At 40.6% G+C, this 25,104-nt stretch overlaps 2 protein-coding genes across 4 annotated transcripts; one reads left to right on the top strand and one right to left on the bottom strand.

The window, feature by feature from the left end:
* Positions 1–72: 72 nt before the first annotated feature.
* Positions 73–20,752, top strand: TXNL4A (thioredoxin like 4A). 3 transcript variants are annotated; one of them, XM_049901144.1, is made up of 5 exons: positions 622–709; positions 3,148–3,295; positions 3,715–3,784; positions 14,161–14,264; positions 15,882–20,752. In XM_049901144.1, the coding sequence occupies exons 4-5, from the start codon at positions 14,221–14,223 to the stop codon at positions 16,051–16,053; spliced, it is 216 nt and encodes a 71-aa protein (XP_049757101.1). In that variant the 5' UTR covers positions 622–709; positions 3,148–3,295; positions 3,715–3,784; positions 14,161–14,220; the 3' UTR covers positions 16,054–20,752. The 3 variants fall into 3 exon arrangements, with proteins under 3 accessions (XP_049757099.1, XP_049757100.1, XP_049757101.1); XM_049901142.1 differs by lacking the exons at positions 3,148–3,295; positions 3,715–3,784 and adding an exon at positions 73–161 and having other exon boundaries at positions 498–709; XM_049901143.1 differs by lacking the exons at positions 3,148–3,295; positions 3,715–3,784 and adding an exon at positions 77–161 and having other exon boundaries at positions 534–709.
* HSBP1L1 (heat shock factor binding protein 1 like 1) lies at positions 20,400–25,104 on the bottom strand. Its single transcript, XM_049902337.1, has 3 exons — positions 25,009–25,104; positions 23,344–23,410; positions 20,400–20,512 (listed from the first exon to the last, which is right to left on the bottom strand). The coding sequence occupies exons 1-3, from the start codon at positions 25,054–25,056 to the stop codon at positions 20,400–20,402; spliced, it is 228 nt and encodes a 75-aa protein (XP_049758294.1). The 5' UTR covers positions 25,057–25,104.

Below are 25,104 nucleotides of genomic sequence, written 5' to 3'. Positions count from 1 at the left end.
TGACAGAGGTATGACAGCGCCGCCGCAGACGCGCGCACGCACGTGACGCACGCACGCACGCATTACGTCGATGAGCGACCGCGTTAGGAGATATTAGAAGGGCCGCGGGGCCTGGCGCTGAATTAGGCGTCCTGCCGGGGAGAGCGTAGGGCGGACAGGAGGTGCGTGCGAGCCCGGGGGGCGGGCACGGGCGGTGTGGAGGCCGGGGGATCGGGGGCAGGTTCCGGGTGGCGGCCGTGGGGGACATGGGCGGGAGGCCGGGAAGAGGGGGCGCGTTCGGGATGGTGGGCCCTCCGCACCCCGGGGTCCCCATTAGCGGGGCGGTCTGGGCACAGGGCGGTGGAGGCCGCGTTCCTGGCGCCAGGTCCATTGTGGCGGCCGGGGCTCTGCTGATTGGGGAGCTACCACAGCTGAGGGTCGGATTCTGTGTCAGCCACTCCATCGAGAAGGTGGTTGCAGCTTCCTGATGAAATCAAAATGATTTGTCCTGTCGTCAGGCGACAATGAAGACTCATGCCTACGGCTCTCTGTAGCAGATATCGGTCACGTTTTCAAGATGTCGTACATGCTTCCACATCTACACAACGGCTGGCAGGTGGACCAGGCCATCCTTTCCGAGGAGGACCGAGTTGTCGTCATTAGGTTTGGACATGATTGGGATCCTACCTGTATGAAAATGGATGAAGTTCTATATAGCATAGCTGAAAAGGTAAATTTTCTTCATATGGGTTGCAATAATCAGTTTAATAATTTCATTGTGCTTGAATTCCTTTTGCTTTGCCAGTTGGCAGTAAAATCTAAAAGTGAGGTTCAAAACTGCATTTTATACTCTGTTCTGTGTAAAGACATTTTCCACATAAAGAAAGGATTAACGTACAGACTGGTTCTTACTTTGTGATTGAGGATGGGCTCCCTGAAATTGTACAGAGTTCAGGTCTTTTTTTGGGAGACGTATCCGTAGTTTTCTTAAAATGTAAAGCGGTTCATGAGCCCCTCCATAAATAAGTAATTTCTGTTAACGTTGTTTTTCAAAATTCACATCTGCGTTGCAGTGAGAAAGCAGATTTGCAGACTTTGGCAAGAGCACTGGAACTTTAGCTGAGTTAGAAAAGTTGGTCTTTTTTGGAACCTTGTTTGTTTTATTTATAAAACAGAATATCGATGTAGTAAACCCTGTTCTTGGTGGTTTTTTTTTTTTTCTTTACCCAACCATGCTCTTTATAAGTCACTTGACAGAGTTTTGAGTGAGTCAAATTCATGTCACATTAGGAGAAAAGTAGAATTGTGGTTTGTTAGAACTAATTTTCCGAATTTTTAACATTAGCGCACTGGGTAACCTGTGGCATTTGTTTGCTGAGGATAAAAGTGCAGTTATAGGACCCTATTACATAACCAGAGGCTTAATTCTTTTTCTGTAATTTCCTGATGGATGACTTTGATTCTTGCGGTTGTAGCAATAGGGCAAAAGACAAAAATATGAAGATATTAATAAAATATTAGTACTCTATAAATAATTTGAGAGGCCATTCATTTGAATCGAGAGTAGAAGTAATAGAAACATTGGAACAATCTTTTCTTTCTTGCTAATATAGGCTGAGTTAAAATAACCTCCTTTGAGTAAATAGTAGTATGTATGTAATATCAGGAAAAGGAGAGATGATTGTTAATTTTTACTATCCCCTATGTTTTTATGTAGTATGAAGGGCAGCGTGAGGTTATGGTGGTTGCTTTATGAACTTCTGGGACTATTCTTATGTTTTACTAGTGCTTATTAAAATGCTTCTCAGAGATTCCGATTCCATAGGTCTGGGGTGGGATCCAAGAAATTGTTTTTAAAGAAGTTCCCCAGGGAATTCTGAGTGGCTAGACCATAGGCCTCACTTTCAGAAACACTTCAGTTGAGGTGAGATTGAGAGTAGTGAGGGCTTTGACTATCAGCCATTTTCTAGTCTCATCCTCTTGGACAGCAGGATAACGAGGAGCTTAGTAGACACTTGGAGAATTCAGGCGAACAGTAGTTTCTCTCACCCGCTGGGAACCCTCCCAACCACCTGACCTCCTCTAACCGCACAAGCAGGGCAGAGAATTGTTATCAGCATCAAGAACCCAAGGCTGATTCCTGTGAGGCGGAGGGCAGACGTACCTCCTGTCCAACCTTTTTACCAATTTTGACGCTAACTGTCCCTCCCATGGAACTCTCTGCTTCTCTGCTGGGTTCGATAATTCATTGCAGTGGCCACACAGGACTCACAGACAATACTCATGATTCTGAGGTTTATTAGGGAAGTACCAGGTTACAATTCAGGATTAGAAATGACTCAGGATACACTTCTTAGGTCAGGATAGTTTCTCAGCCCTGCTGGTAGGCAGCCTTCTATCTGGCCCTTGGCCTGGCCTCTGTCCTGCTTAGGCAAGTGTTTCAAAGCTCTTTACCTCTGCCAGTACGTACCTGGAGGCACCCCACTCTGCCAGCAAGCCTCCTGCCTGAAGGTGCTCCGCTTTTTCAATCTGTGGGCCAGGAATCTCATCACGCCGTTTTCTGGTTCTGCTGTCTCTGCTTGCCATAGTTCCTCTGCCGCTGCTTCTCGCCATCTCTTGCTGTCTCTGGTATTATAGCGTGCTCTCTCTCTCCTGGGTCCAGGAGGTTGCCAGCACATGGATCTCTGATCGAAAGGACGTGCCCCTCTCCTAACTTTTCTTTTTGGTGGTAGTGTGGTCCCTCTTTCCACCTCTGGGATATGGCTCGTTTTAAACTTAGCAGGATGGCAAAACTTACCAATCCCCTCATTAGGGTTCTGTGTACTTTATTTGCATGGTCCCACCCCCACGAGCGTGCCATGTGTCTTATTTGCATTATTAGCAATCCCCCTTGGTGGGCCACAAGCACCTTATTTGCATAGTCCCACCCAATCATTTGGTGAATGTTAAAAGACCTTGGTGATCCATTGTACAGGGTCAGAGGTAATGAGTGAGATGGTGGCAGGGAACCATTTAAACATTGCTTAATCTGGGATGGGTATGGGCAAATACATTGTAATTCAGTGAAAAATTGACTAAAAGCAATTTTTGGATCAGCAAATCATTGCTGTATTGACTGAAATCATTTGAGATATGTATTCTGGAACTTTTCACTGTTCTACCTTGCAGGTGGTGGCATAAACATCGAGTGATGCCCAGATCCCCCTGCCATCAGTGCGAGGCTAGGATGGCTAGAGATGAGGGTCGTGGCTCTCCAGATCTAAGCAGAGCTCAGCAAGATGCTGTTAGCTAGGAAACAGACTTTATGTGTATTAATGTAAGTTTTAGGGACTTTTACCAGGCTTGTTCTTTGCTTCTCTAATTCCTTTACGTCATTCTTTAGCCTGAATCAGTGTATTCCTAGTGGACACACTTTATGTGATGTTGAACCTAATGAAAAGGACGGTTTGATTCGGCTCACTTACAGCAATTTTCTCTGGTCTTTTAAATTACTTTTTTGCTTGTCCAAAATTTGGATTTATTTTTAATTGGTTTTTGCCGTTATAGTTATTCAAATTGCAAACTTGAAATACACTCAAGAACTATTAATGTTTTATTTTCTCTTTAGTGTAAGGGCAGAATATGAATTTATAGTTCTAGAAGCCCTTTATGGGGAAGCTCAATGGGAATTTTTGAAATTTAAGGTTATAGTATAAAGAACAATATAACTCTCTATTTAAAAATCTCCCTCTGCAGAAATGGCATATAGTGGGGGATCGCCCTCATCATGTAACGAGTCCTGTTTGGATATCACAGCTGTTCTAAAGTGAGTAAAAGTTCCAAATGTTGAGGCTGGACTTGATGATGCTATTTCTCCTACATGTGGTGTATTGACTTGCTGTTTATACAAGGCCCACCCCCATGTCATACCAGATTAGTTTTGAGCTGTATATGGAATAAAGGAAGTTAATCTGAAGACATAGGAGGGTTGTTAAAAGACTTTACAGATGTTTGGGGGCTTGCTGTTAATAATTATGGACAAGTTATTTGGTAGAATGATAAAAAATAAATTGTTGAGCAGCTAGTATTACACACAGCTTTGAAGAGAGACTATTTAATGTACGTTTGAGCATTCTTTCCTTTTTGAAGGGACATAGTTTGTAATAAGCAATGTTTCAGGGTTCACTGTTACCTAAATCCCATGATAAATAAGAATAAATGGGACATTTAATTTTCGTAAGTTAAAAAGTCCATACAAACCTGGGGTCCCTGTGCCCAGAAGCTTCTAGTCTGGGGAAACATTGATGAGAAGGCCGACAGAGAGAATAATTTGCCCTGGAGCTGAGGCCCTGATTTAGACTTTTAGCCTACTTTACCGTGAAGAAATAAATTTCTCTTTGTTAAAGCTAAAAAAAAAAAAAAAAAGTCCATACAAGTGAATATAAAAACATGTAAAATCTTAGTGATCTCGTTGACTCACGATCATACATTCTAATAAAAATATATATAAGGCAAATATGTGTAGAGCTTTTTGAGACTGATATTATGGGATTAGTCTGAAGCATTACATTAAGAATTACAGAGAATCAGTTATCAGTTGAAGTTGATGTCCAGATAAAGAGTCTCATTGGGAACAAATAGTGTGCATATTTTTTGGCTTTGCCATGGATTTGCACCTCTGGGTGTAAGTAGCCTTGTAGTTAGATAGAGACTCGAGTTAGGCTCTGCCACTAGCTGTCTAATCTTAAATAAGTTGCCTCTGTGACTCATTTTACTTATCTATAAAAAGGAATAATAGTACCTAACTCAGGGTTGTCGTGAGGATTCAGTGAGTTAATATAAAGCTTCCAAAACGGTTCCTTGTCACATTGCAGTATATTCAGTAACTGTTAGCCACTACTATTATCATTACCAGTACCAGTTGCTGTCAGGTTGACTCTTGACTTATGGGGCCCCCATGTATGTCAGAGTAGAACTGTGCTCTGTAGGGTTTTCAAAGGCTGATTTTTCAGAAGTAGACTGCCAGGCCTCTCTTCCAAGGCTCCTCTGGGTGGATTCCAATCTCCAAACTTTTGGTTAGCAGCCCAGCATTTAACAGTTTGCACCAATCAAGGACTCCATTATTATCGTTACCTCTCTCAAATTACAAAATTTACAAGAGTTATTGTGAGTAGTGTTAATTAGGGCAAGTATTGTTATGTGCCATTAAGTTGGTTCTAACTCATAGTGACCCTGTGTTCAAGAGAATGAAACTGGCTGGTCCTGCACCATCTCAAAATCGTTGCTATGCTTAAGCCTATTGTTGCAGCCACTCTGTCAGTCCATCTCATTGAGGGTCTTCCTCTTTTTTGCTGACCCTCTACTCTACTAAACAGGCTATCCTTCTCCAGGAACTGGTCCCTACAGATAACATGTACAAAGTATGTAAGACAAAGTCTCACCATTCTTCTAAGGAGCATTCTGGCTGTACTTTTTCTAAAACAGGTTTGTTCATTCTTCTGGCAGTCCGTGGTATATTCTTCTCCAACACCGTAATTCATAGGTGTCAGTTCCTCTTCCATCTTATTTACTGTCCAGATGCCACTCACCAAAGCGGGATGCAGAACATTTTCTTAATAAACTTTGTTATGCCGATTGGCCTAGATGTCCCCTGAAACCATGGTCCCCAGGCCCCAGCACCTGCTACTCTGTCCCTGGAAGTGTTTGGTTGTGTAACTTCTTAGCTTTTGGTTTAGTCCAGTTGTGCCTACTTCCCTTGTCTTGTGTGTTGTCCTTGCCTTCACCTAAGATGATTTTTTTTTTTAAGTTTTCATTATTATTGGCTTATATTATCAGTATCTTTATAAATTTGATCTTTGAACATCTGGGTATGATAACATCTGCAAATTACATGCTGCAACACTGTGTGTACAACAAATTACTAATGAGAAGATGTGGAAAAAAAAACGGTCGTAACTGTGGTTATTTGTAACTTGGATACATTGTAAGTCAGGGAGTACCTATAAAGTTATCACTCAGTTTTATAATGGCTTTGAGATGAATTATCTAAAAGTGTAAAAATACAAAAATACAGAGTGGAATTGACTGTCCAGAACTTTTTTTTTTTTTTTTAAGAAATTTTATGTGGATTGTTAGCTAGTTGAGGAGTTCTACACAAAAGGATGACATGGTCAGTTGGCATCATGTGCGGGCCTTCAGATTTGTGTTATTGTTTTGTGTGTTTTATCTCAAATCAGATTTAGTGGAATGCAGGACTGTTGGATTTAATCACTGACTTGCCTGAAGAAAAAGAAAGCATGCGTCTAAAATGTGTAGGTGGCACGACTGCCAAGGATATTTAATAGATGATCAAAAGAGCATATGTAAAGACAACTCTATAGGTTGAAATTATAGAATGCAAAGAGTGAAAAACTTATACATGTTACTGGGTTTAAAAAAAACAAAACTATACTATTTAACAACCAGTTAAGATTACTGCAAATACAGTAGGCAAAAAGTTATTTTAGATATAATAAAAACCAAAAAACAAAAAAAACAAACCCAAACCCAGTGCCGTTGAGTCGATTCTGACTCATAACAACCCTATAGAACAGAGTAGAACTGCCCTATAGAGTTTCCAAGGAGCGCCTGGTGGATTCGAACTGCCGACCCTTTGGTTAGCAGCTGTAGCACTTAACCACTACGCCACCAGGGTTTCCTTTGGGTATAATAGGCTTATGCAAATAAATAAATTTAAAACACCATTTAAAAAGATAAGATTCCATAGGTAAATGGGCAAAGAACTTGAAAGAGAAAATTCAGATGGCTCAGTAAACTTCAAAGAAACACACATTAAAACAGTATACTGTACTATCACTTTTTAGATGTATCAATGTATTTTATGGTTGTGTTACTGAACCTGGAAAGGCGGGTCCTTGTCCAGTGCGCCCAGACTTGCCAGTTGTCTGGACACCAGTCTTTGAGAAAGAGAAAGTAACTTTACTACAATGCACAGAGTGAGGAGCCTGGAGGAAGTTCCTTGAGCTATGGGTAGGCAGGGCTTATATGTGATTTGGGTAGCAAGATGGCGGCTGCACAGGTGTTCTGGGGAGGAAAAACTCTAGAAGGCGGCCAGGAAACAGAAGGTGACATGGTTCTTGTCTGACCTCTTGCTTTGAAACAGAGTCTGGGTGATGATTTTCCTTTTGATTCGTTCCTCCTGTTGCTGCCTCCTCTGTTGAGGTCAATCAGTGGTCACAGCTGGCCCTTTTGTGGGTTGGGCCAAATCTGATTTGGGCTAGTTTAAGGACTAATAGAAATTTACTGGCATTAGTGCAGTCAGGTTGCAGTTGGGATGTGGTAAAAGTAAATAGGATGTTCAGGTAGGAGTAGAATTGATATAATCCTTTTGGAAAGCAGTTCGGCGTGGTATTAAGGCCTTGAAAATACTCATATTTTATGACAGTAATTTTCCTGATAGCACCTCTTCAGCAGGGAAAAAGAAAACTTTGGTATGCAAATTTTACGCTCAATGAGAATTTTGCAGTAGTTTATAGTAAAATTGGAAACAACCAAAATGTTTTATGACCAGAAAATATGGCAGTACAAATAACCTCCATTCACTGAGCACTAGTTGCCAGTCATGATGCTGGGAAGTGAATCTGATACATGTTTAGTTCTTGGGGCAACTCCCTGAGGCATTTGATGTCAGTTAATTTGTCCAAGCCAGGAAATGGCAGAACTGGGATTTAAACTGAGAGTGCCCACTGGATGGAATATTATTTGAGCATTAAAAATGATTCTCTAAGAGCTTTGTGTCAAAACATTCAGAAAACGTTTGTTATATTGTTAGCTGGACAAAAAGCAGAATGTATATGATTTTCCCATGAGTGTGCATGTGAGTCTGGGGAAAGGAAAGCATTTACTTTTCCCTTTTAAACACTCGTATACAACTAATGTTGTTTGAATGTCATTTTTTTTTTTAAGACTTCATTCTTTAGAGCAATTATAAGTTTACAGAAAAATTGAGCAAGAAAGTACAATGTTCCCATATTACCTGGCCCTGTCCCCTCCCTCCAGCTCACAGTTCTCTTTATTAACATCTTGCAGTCGTGTGGTCCCTAGTTTCGGGTTCATTCTTTGTTGTACAGCCCTATGGTTTTGACAAATATACAGTATCATGTGTTCTCCATTACGGTATCATGCAGAACAGTTTCCCTGCCCTAAAAATGCCTTGGGCTCCACCTGTTCATCTCTATTCCCTTCCCTGAACCCCTGGTAACCACTGATCTTTTTACTGTCTCTGTAGTTTGCCTTTTCTGGAATGTCATGTTTTTGAAATCATGCAGTGTAATTCATACAGATACAGATTCAGACTGGCTTCTTTTCGCCTAACAATATGCATGTAAGATTCTGTATGGTTTTGTGTGTGTGTAGCTTGGTAGCTCATTCTTTTTTTATCGTTGAATAATACTCCACTGTGTGTATGTGTGTTCATTCATGTATTGAAGGACATCTTGGTTGCTTTCAGTGTTTGATAATTATGAATAAAGCTGCTGTAAATATTCTCGTGCATACTTTTGTGTGGCTATAAGTTTCCAACTCATTTTGGTAAATACCTAGGTGTGTAATTGCTGGAACATATGGTAAGCCTATGTTTTAGCTTTGTAAGAAACTGCCAAACTGTCTTCAAAATAACTGCCATTTTGCATTCCCTCCAGCCATGAATGAGAGTTTCTGTTGTTCAGCAGCCTTACCAGCATTTGGTGTGGTCAGTGTTTTGGGTTTTAGCCATTCTAATGGGTGTGTATTGGAATCTCATTGTTTTAATTTGCAATTCCCTGAAGACAGATGATGTTGAGCATCTTTGTATATGCTGTTTGCCTGCTGTATATCTTCTTTGATGAGGAGTCTGTTCAGATCTTTTGTCCATTTTTTATTTGGGCTGTTTGTTTTCTTATTGCTGAGTTTTCAGAATTTTTTGCATATTTTAGATATAAAATCTAAAACTGAAGATCACCAAACCCAAGGTTACCTAAGTATTCTCTCCTTTATTATCTTTTAGAAATTTTATAGTTTTGCATTTCACTTTTAGATGTGATTCTTTTTGAGTTGATTTTTGCGAAAGACATAAGGCCTGTGTCTAAATTTTATTTTTTTGCGTGCGGGCGTCCATCGTTTACACCATTTGTTGAAAATACTAGCATTTCTCTTTTGAATTGTCTTTGCCCTTTGGTCAAAGATCAGGTGACTGTATTTGTGTGGGTATACTTCTAGGCTCTCTATTCTGTTTTCTGACCTATTTGTGCATTTTTTTTTGCCAGTACCATACTGTCTTGATCATTGTAGCTTTATAGTAAGGCTTGAAGTCAGATGGTGTCAGTCTTCCAACTATGTTGTTCTTCAGTATTGTGTTGGCTATTCTCTGTCTTTTGCTTTTCCATACATATAAACTTTAGGATCAACTTGTTGATGTCTACAAAATAACTTCCTGGAATTTTGGTTTGGATTGTGTTGAATGTATATATCAAATTCCATCAACAGGGAATAGCTCTCCATTTATTTAGGTCTTCTTTGATTTCTTTCATCAGAGTTTTGTAGTTTTCTCATATAGATTTTGTATATGTTTCATTAGATTTATACCTTTTTTGGTGTGTTTCTCATTTCAGATTCCAGTGGGGCATTGCTGGTATATAGAATAGCAATTGTCTTTTGTATGTTAGCCTTGTGTCTTGCAACCTTGCTATAATCACTTATTAGTTCCAGGAATTTTTTTGTTTCTTCTTTGGGATTTTCTGCATGGGCAGTCATATTATCATCTGCTAACAGAGACAGTTTTATCTCTTTCTTCCCAATCTGTGTATCTATGAACTCCTTTTTTTGTTTTACTTCATTGCATAGGATTTCTTGTCATATGTTTTTAAGTTATATAATTTGTTTAAAATAAAAAATACTGGGCTGGATAAAAGCAATGATTTTTCCAACCCATTTCTATATTTCCAAAATGAACATCTTTAAAATGGAGAAAAGATAGTAGACACCTAGCTTAATCAGAACTCATTAATAGATGGGAAACGTTCAAGAGAAATAGTTCTGCAATATCCCGTACTTCAGACCATGAGGAAAGTATTATGACAAATGCAACCTATCTTTTGAGAAGCTTTGGCAAACTGCAGCCCTTCCAGAGGAGAGAACTGGGGAAGGGCTCAAAGAGAGTCAGTGGAGTTAAAGTCATAGGAAGGCAGGTTTAGTGCAATATTAGCACTTTCTCACAAAACTGCCCCAAACTGGAATAAATAACATTTAAGGTAGTGATCCCCCCTCATTACTGGCAATATTTGAGCAGTAGCTTGATAACCTCCTATCAGGATATTGCCGTTAAGTCAGACATTGAACTAGATGATCCCTTGAGGCAGGTCTGATTGAACTCAAGATTATGTAATTAAGTCCATACTGTCCAAAACCATTTTTTAATGACAATGATATGTTTTTTGAGTTTTGAACTTTGTCATTCACTAAATATTTTCCTATTGCCTTGTGTATGTTGAGTCCTGTGGCTCTGAGGACATGTCAGAAAAGTAGACACTAATCCTCCCTTTGTGAGGCTTCAAATTAATTTGAAGCGCCATATGTAATTTTTATAGAACAGAAAGAAATTAAGTAATGTGATGTCACTTGATTGTGGTTGATTTTGCCTCTGGATGAGCTGCAGGTTTTCTACTTATTGACGAGAAAGGGAATTAAGGCCTTTTTTAAAGTCTCACTGTATAAACCAGCACTTGCAATGTGAAAATGATATGAAACCATTGAGTTGGAATAGTTGAATGACCTCATTTACAATGTACATGAGATATATTTTGGTTACTTTTAAGTGGATGTTGCTTTTGATGACAGTTTCTACCTTAGCTTGGGAGATGTGAAGGCTGGATGAGTCAGTCCCTACATAATTCACATTGCATCTGAAAAGCATTTGGGGCTTTCATTGGATTGGCAGTTATGCTTGAGGAGGCAGAATTTTTTTTCTTGTGTTTGGTTACCCTAGAATGTTGTTGTCTTTCATTTTTTATTATAATATGTTAGAGTTTTCTATTAGCCATTTGTTGCATTTATGTATAAAGAAAGTGTCTTTGCTTAGTGAAATTCGGATGTAGGCAGAACCTTAAACACTGACAGGAAATCCTGGAAAGTTCTGTGTGGGAGCACTTGGCTCCTTTTACCCACTCCTACCACTGTCTGAAGGCCTTGGTGACCTCATTGCCTAGCTCAAGTTCCTTTAGCTTACCTCTTCTTTCCACCCCACAGGCATTGTCTGTTATTCATCAAGAAAATGGGTGGGGGATGCTGGGAGACACCACCCCCACCCTTCTGGACCTCAGCTCTTGAGTCCTCCAGCGTCTTTCTTCTCTCTTTTCATGGCCACACCTCCTGGAAGAGTTGTCCGTACTTAATGCTTCTGTTCTTCAAGCCACCCTGTTTGGTCTTAGTTCTGGTGGGCCTCGGAATTGCTGTTGCACTGTTGGCCTTCCAGTGGCCAAACTCACAGGCCCATCAGCCCTCATCTGACATGACCTTCCTGTGGCATTTGACACAGCTCACCCTTGAGGAGTCTCTTCTTGATTTGAGTTTGCTTTTTCCTGGTGGCCCTACACAGGCCATACTTTTCCTGCCCTGGGCTCTGCACTGGCCACTCTGCTCCAACTCTGTAGACCTTTGCAGAAGACAGGAAATGGCTGTCTGCCCCCCCCCCCAGACTCCTTTCTTAGCCCCCAAGCTGCGCCCTTCATCACCAATAGGAACTTTTCCCTCGATGCTCCTTAGTTGTCCCAAGCTTGGTGTGTACAAACCTGAGCTCTTCAACCCTTGCCTACTTAAAAATGAGACTCATTAGTGTGAGGGTCTTTCCTGATCTGGCCCTTGCCTACATAGCTGCCTCGTCTTCTCCCACCTGTGCTGCCTTTGTTTAGGTACATGAAGCCATCTCCAGGTGTTAGGTCTGGACTTACCGAGCTCACAATATTTTTTATCTGCACCCACGTCACTCTCAGCCTCTGGGTGGACAAATTTCTTCAAGACTCCATGTAGGAAATACCCAGGGTTTGGGCTATGGGGCCAGACTGGGGCTGAGCTTCAGCCACTTACTTCCCTGAAGGGGGCTCCTGGTCACCTGACCTTCCTGAGCCTCACTTTCATCATATGCAACACAGTAATAACATCTCTGTTTTGGGGTGCTGAAATGATTAGAATTAATGAGTCAGATGGGCCTTGTACCTGATGGGTTCTTATGTGCTTGTGAAACCAGTCTAATGAAATAAGAGTATGTTCAAGTTCTCATAGCGTTTCTGTTAGAATTCAGGTTGGGGTTAGGTACAAGGAAGGCAAAAGGAGATAGATGTTTGCATCTTTAAACAAGTTAGCATTTCTTCAGTTGCCTTCTGATTATTAAATATTTTAATATTTACATAATGAATCCATAGTTAATATTTAGTATATTCATTGTTGATACTGTATATATCACTAAGCAAACATTGAAGGGACATAAATAAGTTGAGACTTGATCTCTGCTCTCATACTGCCTATGACCATTTTATGGTCTCATCTGTGGTGGGTTTTTTTGTTCTGTTTTTAAATAAAACCAGAGTAGTAGCTTATTAGTCTACCACACTCTCACTGAGGACATCACAGGAAACTAGGGTTTCAGAATGCATTCAGCGAGAATGGCATCAGACCAAGAAGAGCTACATAACTTAAATGTATAAAGATGCTGCATTAAGGCTTTCAAACATGACTCGTATTTAAGACCATGAGGCTGGTGGTGCATGCACGGGATTATCACATCCAGGGCATGTGCAGTGCTGGGGCTTCACGGAGGCCCCCTCTGACCAAGCCAGGGGCAGGCGGAGTCCTCACTGAGTGTAAACTTTCTTCTTTGTGGGGATGGAAGAAGAGGTAGTGGTTTAAATTTACATATTAATTTTTAAAATATTCCCAAAAGAGAGTTATAGTGAGCCCCCAAATGCCTGTCACTCAACTTCAACAATTATCAGTATTTTGCTGGTTTTGTATCATCTCACTGCCTCAGATATTTTTTATGCTGCAGTATTAAAGCAAATCCTAGATATGCTATTTTATCCATAAATTACAGTCAAGTTTCTAAAATTAATTTTGTATGAAGTAATGTTATGCATATAAATTGGTATGAACTTTCTAGAGACTATGGAGACAGTATTTATAAGGAGTCTTTAAAATGTTCATATCCTTTGTTCCAGAGATCCTATTTTAGGAAATCTATCCTTAGGAAAATAGTGGCGTACACAGATTTAAGAGTAAGTCTTAAGCTATAGCTGAATAATCGATAGGAATAAAAAAAATTTGGTTTACTAATATTCGTGAAAAATCAGAAAATAACAAAAGAATAATAGATTAGTGGCATAACCATTTGATGAAATATTATGCAGCCATAAAACTGTTTTTGGAAAATATGGGATTTACATACTTAGAAGTAGGGTTTAAAATATTATAGTATGAACTATATTTTACTTAACATTTTGTTAAAACAGTATAAACAGGTTTTTATAGATATACTTAGGAAAAAAAGAAGGAATATATATACAAATACTAACAACAGTTACCTCTGGGTGTTGGGATTGAAGATGATAGTATTTCCTTTATGTTTTTCTAAATCTTCGAAGAACTTGCAGCTAATGAAAAGAATTAAAGAAAATTATTACGTAGACAATATTATTTTGGGGCACTATCAGTATTTCCAAGCATTCAAACCCAAATAATTGGGAGGATTGTTTGGTGTTCTAGAGGCATGTTTTTAGAGCAGTTGTTTAATGCATGCAACTATCGAGTATTTGCAAAAGTACAAATTTGTAACCCTATATATAGATTGTTATGAGATCAGAATAACATATTTGTAGACATATTCTGCAGTAGTTCATAACTTGCTGCTTGAGTAGAGCTTAGCTAGTCCTATACTATTCTGAGGAATGGAAAGTGAGGTGTGAATCCAGATTGGTCAGGAGGTCCTGACGGGGCTGCATTATTTTCCTGGCTGTCACCTCTACTGGGGGAAAAGGTTGGAGAGCTAGTTTGAAAATTGTCCTGTTTTACCCAAATTTTTTGTTGTTTTTTTAAAGTGCACTATTGCAGAATGAAAGCCAGATCGATTTGTTTTTTTAGTTTTTTTTGTTTTTTTACTTTTATCTCCTTTATTTTCAGGTTAAAAATTTTGCAGTTATTTATCTTGTGGACATTACAGAAGTACCTGACTTCAACAAAATGTATGAGTTATATGATCCTTGCACTGTCATGTTTTTCTTCAGGTATGTTGCATTATCTTCAAGTTGTTACTTAGATTCAATATTGTCTGGAACTTGAATGTAATCAAGATATCTTTAGATTCTTTTATTTAGAAGCAATTATATCACAATATCAACAGACAATGTGAATCTTTAAAAGTTTTTTTAAAGTGACAATTCCAGTTTTAGCATTTTACTCAGGAATGAATTATCCTTTTGTAGTCACTTTGCCTAGAAATTTAGGTGAGGTCTAGTTGAGTGGAAGATACTCCTACTGAAATTTAAGATACTGCAGTGGGATAGATTGCTTTTGTGTGGCCTTTCTCACCATGGTCTTGTAACTCCCACCCTAGCAATTGAGTGGGACTGTGCAAATAAGGTAATTGTGGCCCACTGAGAGAATTGGTAAGTTTTGCCATCCTGCTAGGCTTAAAAGAGAGCCAATTCCAGATCAGAGAGATCTCACTACTACCAAGAAAGAAGAGAAGAGCAGAGTGTGTCCTTTGGAGCCAGAATTCCTGTGCTGAGAAGCTCCTGGAAGCAAAAGTACGAGAGAGAGAGAGAGCAGTAACACTAAAGACTGTGAGAATTTGTGGCAGATTGGTGGAGCTAGGTTCACTGACCCACGGAGAGGGAGCTGAGCACCTTCAGGCTGAGACATACTGGGGGAGTGGCAAAGATCAAAGAGCTTTGTAACACTTGCCCGAGCAAGGCAGGGCACAGAGAGAGCTCTGCCTGTGGGCATGGCTGAGAAGAGGCTGTCCTGATGGAGGAACTACATTCTCAGGGTTCCTGAATCTGTTCCTGAAACTGTTACTTTTCCTAATAGACCCCATAACTGTGAGTATGGACTGTGAGTTCTGTATGGCCATTGCAATGAATTACTGAACTCAGCAGAGAAGTAGAGAGTGCCATGGGAGGGATGGTTGGTGTCAGAATTGGTAAAGATGGTGGAGAGAGAGGCATGTCTGACCTCCACCTCATAGAAATCAGCCTTGGACTGCTGATCTTGATTTTCCTTTGCCTTGTGAAGTTAGAGGAGATGAGACCCCCACCTCCATGCCATTTTTACAGATACCTTTAAATATATTTTTTTAAATATAATCTGTTGATAAAAAGATCAGTTTTAAAATAACTCAACAATAAAATATGGTATCAATGACTTTTTTGTGGTTCAAACTCACTAAGCCACTCCTCGGAAGAAACGCCTAGGTATCTGCTCCCTTAAAGGTTACAGCCAATACCCTATGGACTATTTCTACTCTGTAACACATGGGGTTGCCATGAGTCAGAATCTATTCAATACAACATGTTTAGTCTGCCCTCTGGCTCCCATGTACAAAGTCTGTGCCCTCCCCGCAAGGTTCCTGAGGGTCTTAACCTCATTACTATATCAGTTAAAAGTCCCAGCTCTCCTATATATTGACTAAATTGGGTATGAATGAGGCTACTTAGGATAAGCGAACCAGGTACAGCTCCTGGGCTCTACCTGTGGGCCTGTGAGACTGAAGAGAGCTTATAGCAACTTAGGAAGGGAAAAATAGAACAGCAGGCTTTTTTTTTTTTTCCATGAATTCTATGTTTAAAAGATATTTATGAGAACTGAGTTCTCCCTCCTTTTGTTTTTTTTTCACTTTGAAGAAACAAGCACATCATGATTGATTTGGGGACTGGCAACAACAATAAGATTAACTGGGCCATGGAGGACAAACAGGAGATGATTGACATCATAGAGACCGTCTACCGAGGAGCACGCAAGGGCCGGGGGCTGGTCGTGTCTCCAAAGGACTACTCTACCAAGTATAGATACTGAGTTCTCCTGGATGTCTTGTGTCCGGTGCTCTCACTGTTCTCTGTGTACGTGAGTGTTGTGGAATCACTTAAACTATTTAAAGCCTTGGAGAAATTGTTGGAAAAGTACATGCAGCTCAAGGAACTGGAGTGTTTTTTTGAAGTAAGGATTGCATAGCCTTAAATTTTCAGTCTGCCTGTCCGTTGTATTTTTATATTGGCAAATATCTGTAAATACCTAACTGAAATAAATAAAATACAAGGTTATGAACAGTTATAATTATTTGTTTTTAAGAAACTTGATGTGCGGATTACTGATTTTGGTAACTAAAATTAATTCTTGTCTTTACCATTGGGGCGAAATTATGAGGCTGACAGGTTTTGCATACTTGGCAATGGGAATCCAGAGCCTTGAATTCAGAAAGAATACACAATTAGGATAAAAATATCTTTTAATCTTATTCTCCTGACTATTAAAACAGTGAAATAAAATAATGAATCTTTGGAGCCTTCCCTTCAGATTTGAGAAAGAGAGTTGTCTTTTATTCCCGCGGAGATTGTGTCTAATGTACTTAAACATACTGCATTTTCTGTGAAGTCTATAGAAACCATGACCTTTCAGTCCCTATAGCTAAAAAGTTTCCTTAATACAATTTCAAGTTCCTCTTGCTAGATCCCCTTTATCCTGGCATATGTAGAAGGGTTGGTTGGGACCCTTTGTCCTGGAATATGAGGAATGGTTGGTTGGGATCCCCCATGGCATGGCTCAGCACACACTTAGAATGGTTGGTTGGGATCACCCATGGTGCACCTCAGCACACACTTAATACTTTGTCTGAATGCCCAGTGCAAGTGGGAGCATAGCCAGGAGCCTCTGTCTGGTTTCAGATCCTGGCTCTGTTGCCCAGCTGCTCAGTGGCTTTGGACAAGGTACTTTCCTTCTCTGTGCCCCATCCCAGCTGTGAAAGGGGAATGACAGTGTCTGCCCATAAACAGATGTGTTGCTACATGTAAACCACTTCGGACAGTGCCTGGGAGGTGTGTAGGTGGTGGAAAGTGTTTGCTGCAATTGTTCAGTCTGGTTATTGTTATTGTTAAAGCATGGGGAGCACTTACACAATAGGAAGCAGATTTTTAAACATGTCTAAATCTTGCTTTAAAGTTCAAATGCAAATCTACAATTTAATCTCTCTAGCCTTAATTTTCCCGTTTATAAAATTGGGAGTATAATACCATGTTACAATATTATGAGGTGGTACTGAAAAAAATCTGTGTGAACTCAAGTACCCAGCATATAATAGACATTCAGTACTATACTCCTGCCATTTCTCCAAAGAAGATAAATGGCCAATAAGCACATGAAGAGATGCCCAATAGGGAGATATTTAGCAAAACCACCTCACACCCACTGGGATGTCTATTACCAAATAAATGGAAGATATAACAAGTGTTGATGAGGGTGTGCAGAAATTGGAAGCCTCATGGATTGCTGGTGAGTGTATAAATTGGTGGAGCCACTGGAAAAGTTTGGTGGTTCCTCAAAAAATTAAACGTATAATTACCATGTGACCCAGCAATTCCAATCCTAGGTATATACTCACAAGAATTGAAAGCAAGAGTGCAAACAAATTTGTACTCCCGTGTTCACTGCCGCAGTATTCACAGTAGCCAAAAGGTAGAGACAAACTAAATGTCCATCAACAGATGATGGATAAGCAAAATATCGTATATCCATACAATAGGATATCACTCAGCCACAAAGAAACATGAAGTCTTGATAATGCATGCTACAACATGGATGAACCTTGAAAACATGCTGAGTAAACTAAGTCAGTCACGAAAGGACAAGTATTATATGATCCCACTTACGTGAAATATCTAGATTAGGCTAAAGTATAGAGACCAAAGTTTCTAGTGGTTACCAGGGATGGTGGGGGGGGTGGGGGGAAGTGGCCATTGGGAAACATTCTGTCTTTGTTCACAGAAATCTTTAAGTGGTTAGAAAAATAATGAGTCACCTGAATTCTTATTACATTGCCTTTGTTCTTTTAATCTTTTATTTTACTAATATGAATTTTAAGGTTACCGAAAATCAGAAGTCATGTAGATTATTACTCAAAAGAACAGTTTTCATTTGATCACATTTTCAAGTGGCAGGTCTAATATCTTCAGGCCTGTAAGAAAAAATTTTGAAAGAGGTAAAGGCTGATTTATGTACCAGTTAATGCACAGTTAAATACACTGAAAGCCAAAATTGTTAATAAAAGTACCTTAATTTCGTGTGATTTTTTAAAACATTTTTGTATAGGAAAATACAGAAAAATATAATGTTAAATGATTTTCATTTTAGTTAGATGGGAGTCAATGTAGATTTGAAGCTCCAAGTGGATAAATAGTATGTATTCTTCAAACAAAGCCTCACCACTGTATCAATATTCCATCTCTGTGATTAACCATTAACAATGTCCAGGAAAGCGTACCTTTTCAACATTATGCTGCCTGTCTGGATTTTAATTAAATGCAGAAAAGGTATGACGGATGTTGTTGTTTGATGAGGAGACTGATAAAATGTCAAATCCATTAGGATATACAACAGTCATTGCCAGCATTTTGTGGTCACAAATCTCTTCCGCCATTCATACCCCTCAACAGGAACACAATTGTGGGAGATTCACAGAACTTTTGAAATCTAAGCCATAAGCCGTTTTTGTTAAGAACCCTGATGTAGCGCAACAATAAGCACAAACTTATCCAAACAGATTTAACCTCACTTAGGTCTTTCTTTTCATTTAAAGGACGTCAAATCCAAACCCGTTGCTGTTGAGTCAATTCTGACTCATAGCGACGCTATAGGACAGAGTAGAACTGCCCCATAGGGCTTCCACAGGAGCACCTGGTAGATTGAAACTGCCAACCTTTTGGTTAGCAGCCATAACTTTTAACCACTACACCACCAGGGTTTCCTTAAACAACTTCTAAATTTTTAGATAGTTCACCTTCTTTCATGCTATTTTAAATTGTTGCTTTATGTGCATCTAAAAAAGAGAAGTTTTGATACCTACTTAACCATTTAATTTGATGCCCAGTATTTGGTGGATTTCTGACCAAATGTGAGCCGCCCACTGAAGCATTGGGGGAGTGGGAAGGGACACTTCATCCTTGCGTGACCTACCCCATACCTGGCATTGCTCTCAGCTGGGGTAGGGGTGTGCCGCAGAGACAGCATAGACAAGGCACTTGCTCTCGGCGTTTTCTGCCTTGTGCTTAATCACCCTTAAGCGATTTTGGAATTTTATAGTGGGAGAGTGGAGAAGGCTAAAAGGCTTCAGGACCAGTGGGAACTGCATGATGTAACCTTAATAGGTAAAGCAATATTTTTCATCCTACAGACAGAATTTTCGAGTGCCCCCTCCCCTCATTTTGCAGCTCTTGTGTAGCAGTAAGACACAGGCTGTGGTTATCTTATTTTACCAGAATGCTGGATTTAGGTATTTATAAATCACTTATCCATGAACTATCTTTGCTATAGCAGGATAAGTATGGGTAATTTGCCAGCTGATTTAACAGTTGTCAGCAAACAGTTATTTACATTGTTCAGTTAAAATATGCTTATGTATTCAGCATATTAGAGAAATGTGCATAAGCATTTTAATAAAATTGTGTATCTCCGTATGTGTCACATGGACATACATCCAGTCTGGGCCTTGAGACAGCATTTATTTTATCCTTAAGACAAAGTCTGAAATTCCATTAGAAAAGATGTTTCAGTTTTATGGGGGCTGGGGGCAGGGTCCTTGGGGCCACTCATGGAATGTATTAAGGACTTAATGGACGTAGGATTTCTTTAAATGGTTACATGAATATATTATGTCAAACTACAAGTTATAATCCCAAATCTCCAATTCACTGTGATCTGTGTTTTGATGGAAGATTGACTTGAGGGGTGGGGGTAAAACATACTTTAATAAAATCCAATTTCTAAATAAATGTGTTTTTCATTTAAAATGTGTGATTTTTGAGAAATTATGATGAATTTTGATTTAGTCTATTTAGAAAATAAAACCCATTGCTGTTGAGTCAGTTCCAACTCATAGTGACTATACAGGACAGAGTAGAACTAACTACCTCATGGAATTTCCAGGGAAAGCCTGGTGGATTCAAACTGCCGACCTTATGGTTAGCAGCTGTAGCACTTAACCATTACGCCACCAGCGTTTCCATTTAGAAAAGAGTATTTGTAAACATCTTTTATTATTCCTGAAAATTTTTCATGTACAGAAGAGGTAATTTAATAGCAAACAAATAGGGGATTGTATTTTTCAAGATGAACGCAATCAAAAGACGGGCAAAAGATAAACAGATTTGGTTTCATAATAAGGATCTTACCATTTGTTCTTTAATAGGACTTTCAATCCCAGCTTGCACCATTAAGTCATTTACATTCTTCTGTAAGTCGTCAATACGATTTCCCATTTCTTCCAGTACAATGTTAAGGAGAATGCAAATTAGTTGCTTCCACTGAGGTTTTTTTTTTTTTTTTTTTTTTAAATGTACATATTTAAGCTTTAAACTTGAGAGCTCAATGTGAGAACCTGGCTCACTTTGTGGACCTGTTGGTGTTGTAACACTGGACATGATGTCAGGGACATGAGATTGGTATGTTTAGCCAAATTATAATGCGTATGTAACTGTAATAAAAATAAATTATTTTTTTAAACTGCCTTTGCTTTGGTTTAAATTTATTGCATTTCAGAATCTTTCCCCCCATGGGAGCCCATCTCTAATATCAAAAGTTGCAAATAAATGGTCCAAATGCAAATACTTTACACAGTTTTGCTTTTTAATAATGATTTTTTTTTCATTTTTATCAGTGGCCCCTTTGTCGTATAACACCATTATTTCTTGATTCTCAGCTGCACATTTTTTTCTGCAATTGGATGTTTTGAACATAGCATGCGTCTTACAATTGATATACATTTTTAATGCCATGAGTTTCCTTGTTTTGTGGTAAGTATGTAGGTAACAAAACATTTGTCATTTCAACAGTCTTTACACGTACAGCTCAGTGACATTATGTTCTTCATGATTCTAAAAATGGTGTGGCAGGGGCGGCATCTGACCTTCTCCTACTTCACAAGGGGGAAGGAGGATCAAGATCAACAGCCCAAGGCTGATTCCTATGAGGTGAGGGCCAGACATGCCTCCTCCGTCTCCCCTTTTTACCAATTCTAATTCCAACTGTCCCTCCCACGGCACTCTCTGCTTCTCTGCTGAGTTCAATAATTCATTGCAATGGCCACACAGAACTCATAGACTGTACAGTTATAGGGTTTATTAGGAAAGTAACAGGTTCGGGAACGTTCAGGATACAGTTCTTTGATCAGAACAGCCACTTCTCAGCTGTGCCTGCAGGCATATCTCTCTTTGACCCCCTTGCCCGGCCTCTTCCCTGCTCAGGTAAGTGTTACAAAGCTCTTTTAGCTCTGCTGATAAGTACACAGAGGCACCCCACTCCACTAGTAAGCCTCCACACGAAGGCGCTTACCTTTCTTGCTCTGTGGCTGAGAAGCACCGCCACAACTATCTGGCTCTTGTCTCCTGATTCCTGCTCTCTTGTGCAACCATTTCTTACTGTCTTCTGTGTTACAGCTCCTCTCTCTGTCTCCTGGATCTAGGAAGTTTCAGTGCAGGGATTCCAGGTCCAAAGAATGTGTTCCACTCCTAGCTCTTTCTTGGTGGTGTTGAGATCCTCCCTCCCCACCTCTGGGTTGGCTCATTTTAAGCCTCGCAAAACTGACCAATCCCCTCATTAGGGTTCCATACACCTTATTTGCATGGTCCCACCCCACAAAGATGCCATGCACCTTTTTATTAGCAAGCTATCCAATCCCCTTGGTGGGCCACAAGCAATTCATTTGCATAGTCCCACCCAGTCATTTGGTGGGAGTTACAAAGACTATGGCTAGAAGGAGCATATTAAGTAATTCATTGTTCAACCATAATGTTCAACTGTCACAATTAATTGTTCCTGAATTTTTCCATTACCCTTAAAAGCTAAGTGTCCCCTAAGCATTGTGTCACACACAGTTTTTAAGGAATACATTTAGTTGTGTAAAGTGAACTCAAACTGGACATTTGTGTTACAGTTGGATTTGCTCAAACCAGAAGCAAATATTCTATCTTAATTCTGTTTGATTTCGTGTTTCTAAGACAAAACAGTGAGCTGCTGAAGTTAAAACAAAGGTGAAGGAGAACCATAGCTAGTATTCTGTGTTGGAGACCTTCACTGTTACGTTTGTAGATGTATGATTGTTGGAGAATGACAAGCAGAGTGTTATAGGGCAGATCAACCAGATTTAGGGCTTTTGGAAAAGCCCCATTTGGTGGTGGTATTGATTGAATTGTGTCTCTCAGAAATATGTCAACTTGGCTAAGCTATGATTCCCAGTATTGTGTGGTTGTCCACCATTTTGTGATCTGATGTGATTATCCTATGTGCTGTAAATCCTAACCTGTGTGATGTTAATGGGAGCCCTGGTGGTGCAATGGTTAAGAGCTATGACTGCAAACCAAAAGGTCAGCAGTTCAAACTCACCAGATGCACCTTGGAAACCCTATGGGGCAGTTCTACTCTCTCCTACAGGGCTGCATCGCTAGATAGCAACTTTTTCCTTTTAATGATCTTAATGAGGCAGGATTAGAGGCAGTTATGCTAATGAGGCAGGATTCAATCTATAGGATTAGGTTGTATCTTGAGTCAATCTCTTTTGAGACATAAAAGAGAGAATTGAGCAGAGAGGAGAGGGATCTCATATCACCAAGAAAGTAGTGCCAGAAGGGGAGCCCATCCTTTGGAGATGGGGCCCCTGTGCTGAGAAGCTCCTAGACCAGGGGAAGGTTGATGACAAGGACCTTCTCTCAGAGCCAACAGAGAATGTCTTCCCCAGGAGCTAGCACCCTGAATTTGGACTTCTACTAGACTGTGATAGAATACATTTCTGTTTGTTAAAGCCATCCACTTGTGGTATTTTTGTCATAGCAGTGCTAGATAAGTAAGAGAGGTGGTATCATATGTTGTGTTCCTTGCGCTTTATACTTGCCATACAGATGTATTGTCTGCCAAACAGGAAGTTAAGCCTGCTCAAGGTGAATGGTGAGTAATACATCAGGATTCCACGTTGAAATGGCAGGCGTGAGTACTGGGAAGTTCTAAGTAAACAATTGTCCACTAATAGCAGACAATGAAAAGATATTTCATTGATCATTTGAACAGTCTAAAAGCATTATGATATTTGTTATAAGAAAAGGATATTTCTGAGGTTTAATGTTGCAGTCAAAGCTTGAAAATGTTCTTGAAGTTCTTGAAATAGATTCTCTGCCTGAAAAAAATGAACCATAAGTCTGCTGAATATAAAATTTCCTGTTGGTATAAGGCTTTTACAAAGTCATGGAATAGACACATATCATAAGGTCAACTAAATTTTGACAGAGGTGCCAAGGCCCTTTGATTCAAAGGGCAAAAGAAAATCTTTTCAACACATGGTGCTGGGACAATGGAATAGCCATGTGCATGAATAAACAAATAAGCAAGCCTGACCGTTACCTCACACCATACACTAAAAATGGTCATTCACCTAAACATAAGAGATAAAACTATAAAACTTCTGGGAGATAACATAGGAGAAAGTCTTAGTAACCTTGGGTTTCTCAAGGAATTCTTAAACAGAACACAAAAAAATCACCCACGACCATATCCCTAAGTGTCTCCTTTTCTACGCTTGTGGATATTTATTAGATGATATAGGAATTGCAGAAATCGTTTACCAGGTCACATAGAAATGGCACTACTATTACTGACATTTCATATTTACATATTCCTTTGTAGTTTGCACATTGAAATCTCATACATGAATTACATCATTCAATCCTCACAACCTTGTACTATCCCCACGTTAGAGATGAGAACAGGCAGCTTAGAAGTGCCTGCCTGGGCCCCTGAGCAGGTTGGTTTCCAGTCACAGGAGGCTTCTGGGCCATGTTCTCCTGTGTGCCTCTAGAATTTGCCTATTTTCCCTGCCTCTATAAAAGCTTCTCAGTAGGGTTCTTTACCTTTGTGGGGCAGAAGGATGTCCTCGAAAATGCAGCAGACATCTAACAAATGACTTTCACCCACGGATTAATCAGCCTTTTAAGCTCTACGGAACTCTTGGAAGGAGCTTTGGTGGCACAGTGGTTAAGGGCTCGTCTACTAACCAAAAACTCTGTTGTTCCAGGGAGAAGGATGTGGCAGTCTGCTTCAGTAAAAATTTACAGCCTTGGAAACCCTATGGGGCAGTTCTACTCTGTCCTACAGAGTCACCATAAGTTGGAATGCACTCCACCACAACGGGTTTGGTTTGGGACCTCTGATACTGGGGGAGGAGCCAGAAAACTAGAAAGGGTGGGGACAGAAGGGGCGCTCACACCAGCACCGAGTGCAGCCACCCGCAGGGGGTTTCAGAGAATCGGTCAAGTGCCTGATGCAGCCGAGAGGAGCTTGCTGAGTCACCCCAAAATGTATGGACTGTTCTCTTGGTGTTGTTTCCTTTAATTCTAACACTGTCCAGTCTCCCCGGGGCAGGACGCCCCGCGCATCCCCCACCGCTCTGAGCGTCAGCCAGGAGGGAGGTTGATGGGTGGGGGGGGGTGAGCCCCTGTCCCCTCCTGAGGGCGGGAGCCCAAAACTATCCCCTCCCAGGGCGGGAGCCCTCCTATGTCCCCTAGGGTGGGACCCCCTCCGTCCCGCACCCCGCCGAGGGGCGCCTGGGCGGGACCTGGGTCTGTCCCAGGAAGGGACGAAGGGGACATGAGCGTGCCCGAGCCAGGTGACCCTCAGGCCCGCAGGACCCCCGGGGCCGCGCCCCCAGGACCGGTTCCGGGAAGCTGACGCACTGCAGGGAGGGCGAGGACAAGGATAGGGTGAGGTGTCCCCACTCACAGCGTCCCGGAGCGGCCCCGCCGCGGGTTCTGGCGCCCGCGAGTCCATCGCGTCCCAGGGTCACCACAGGCGCCAGGGAGACAGGCGGTGCGAATT

The sequence above is a fragment of the Elephas maximus genome, chromosome 11 (assembly GCF_024166365.1).
Source record: "Elephas maximus indicus isolate mEleMax1 chromosome 11, mEleMax1 primary haplotype, whole genome shotgun sequence".
In the NCBI taxonomy this organism is placed as follows: domain Eukaryota; kingdom Metazoa; phylum Chordata; class Mammalia; order Proboscidea; family Elephantidae; genus Elephas; species Elephas maximus.
This window is presented reverse-complemented; position numbering and strand designations above follow the sequence as displayed.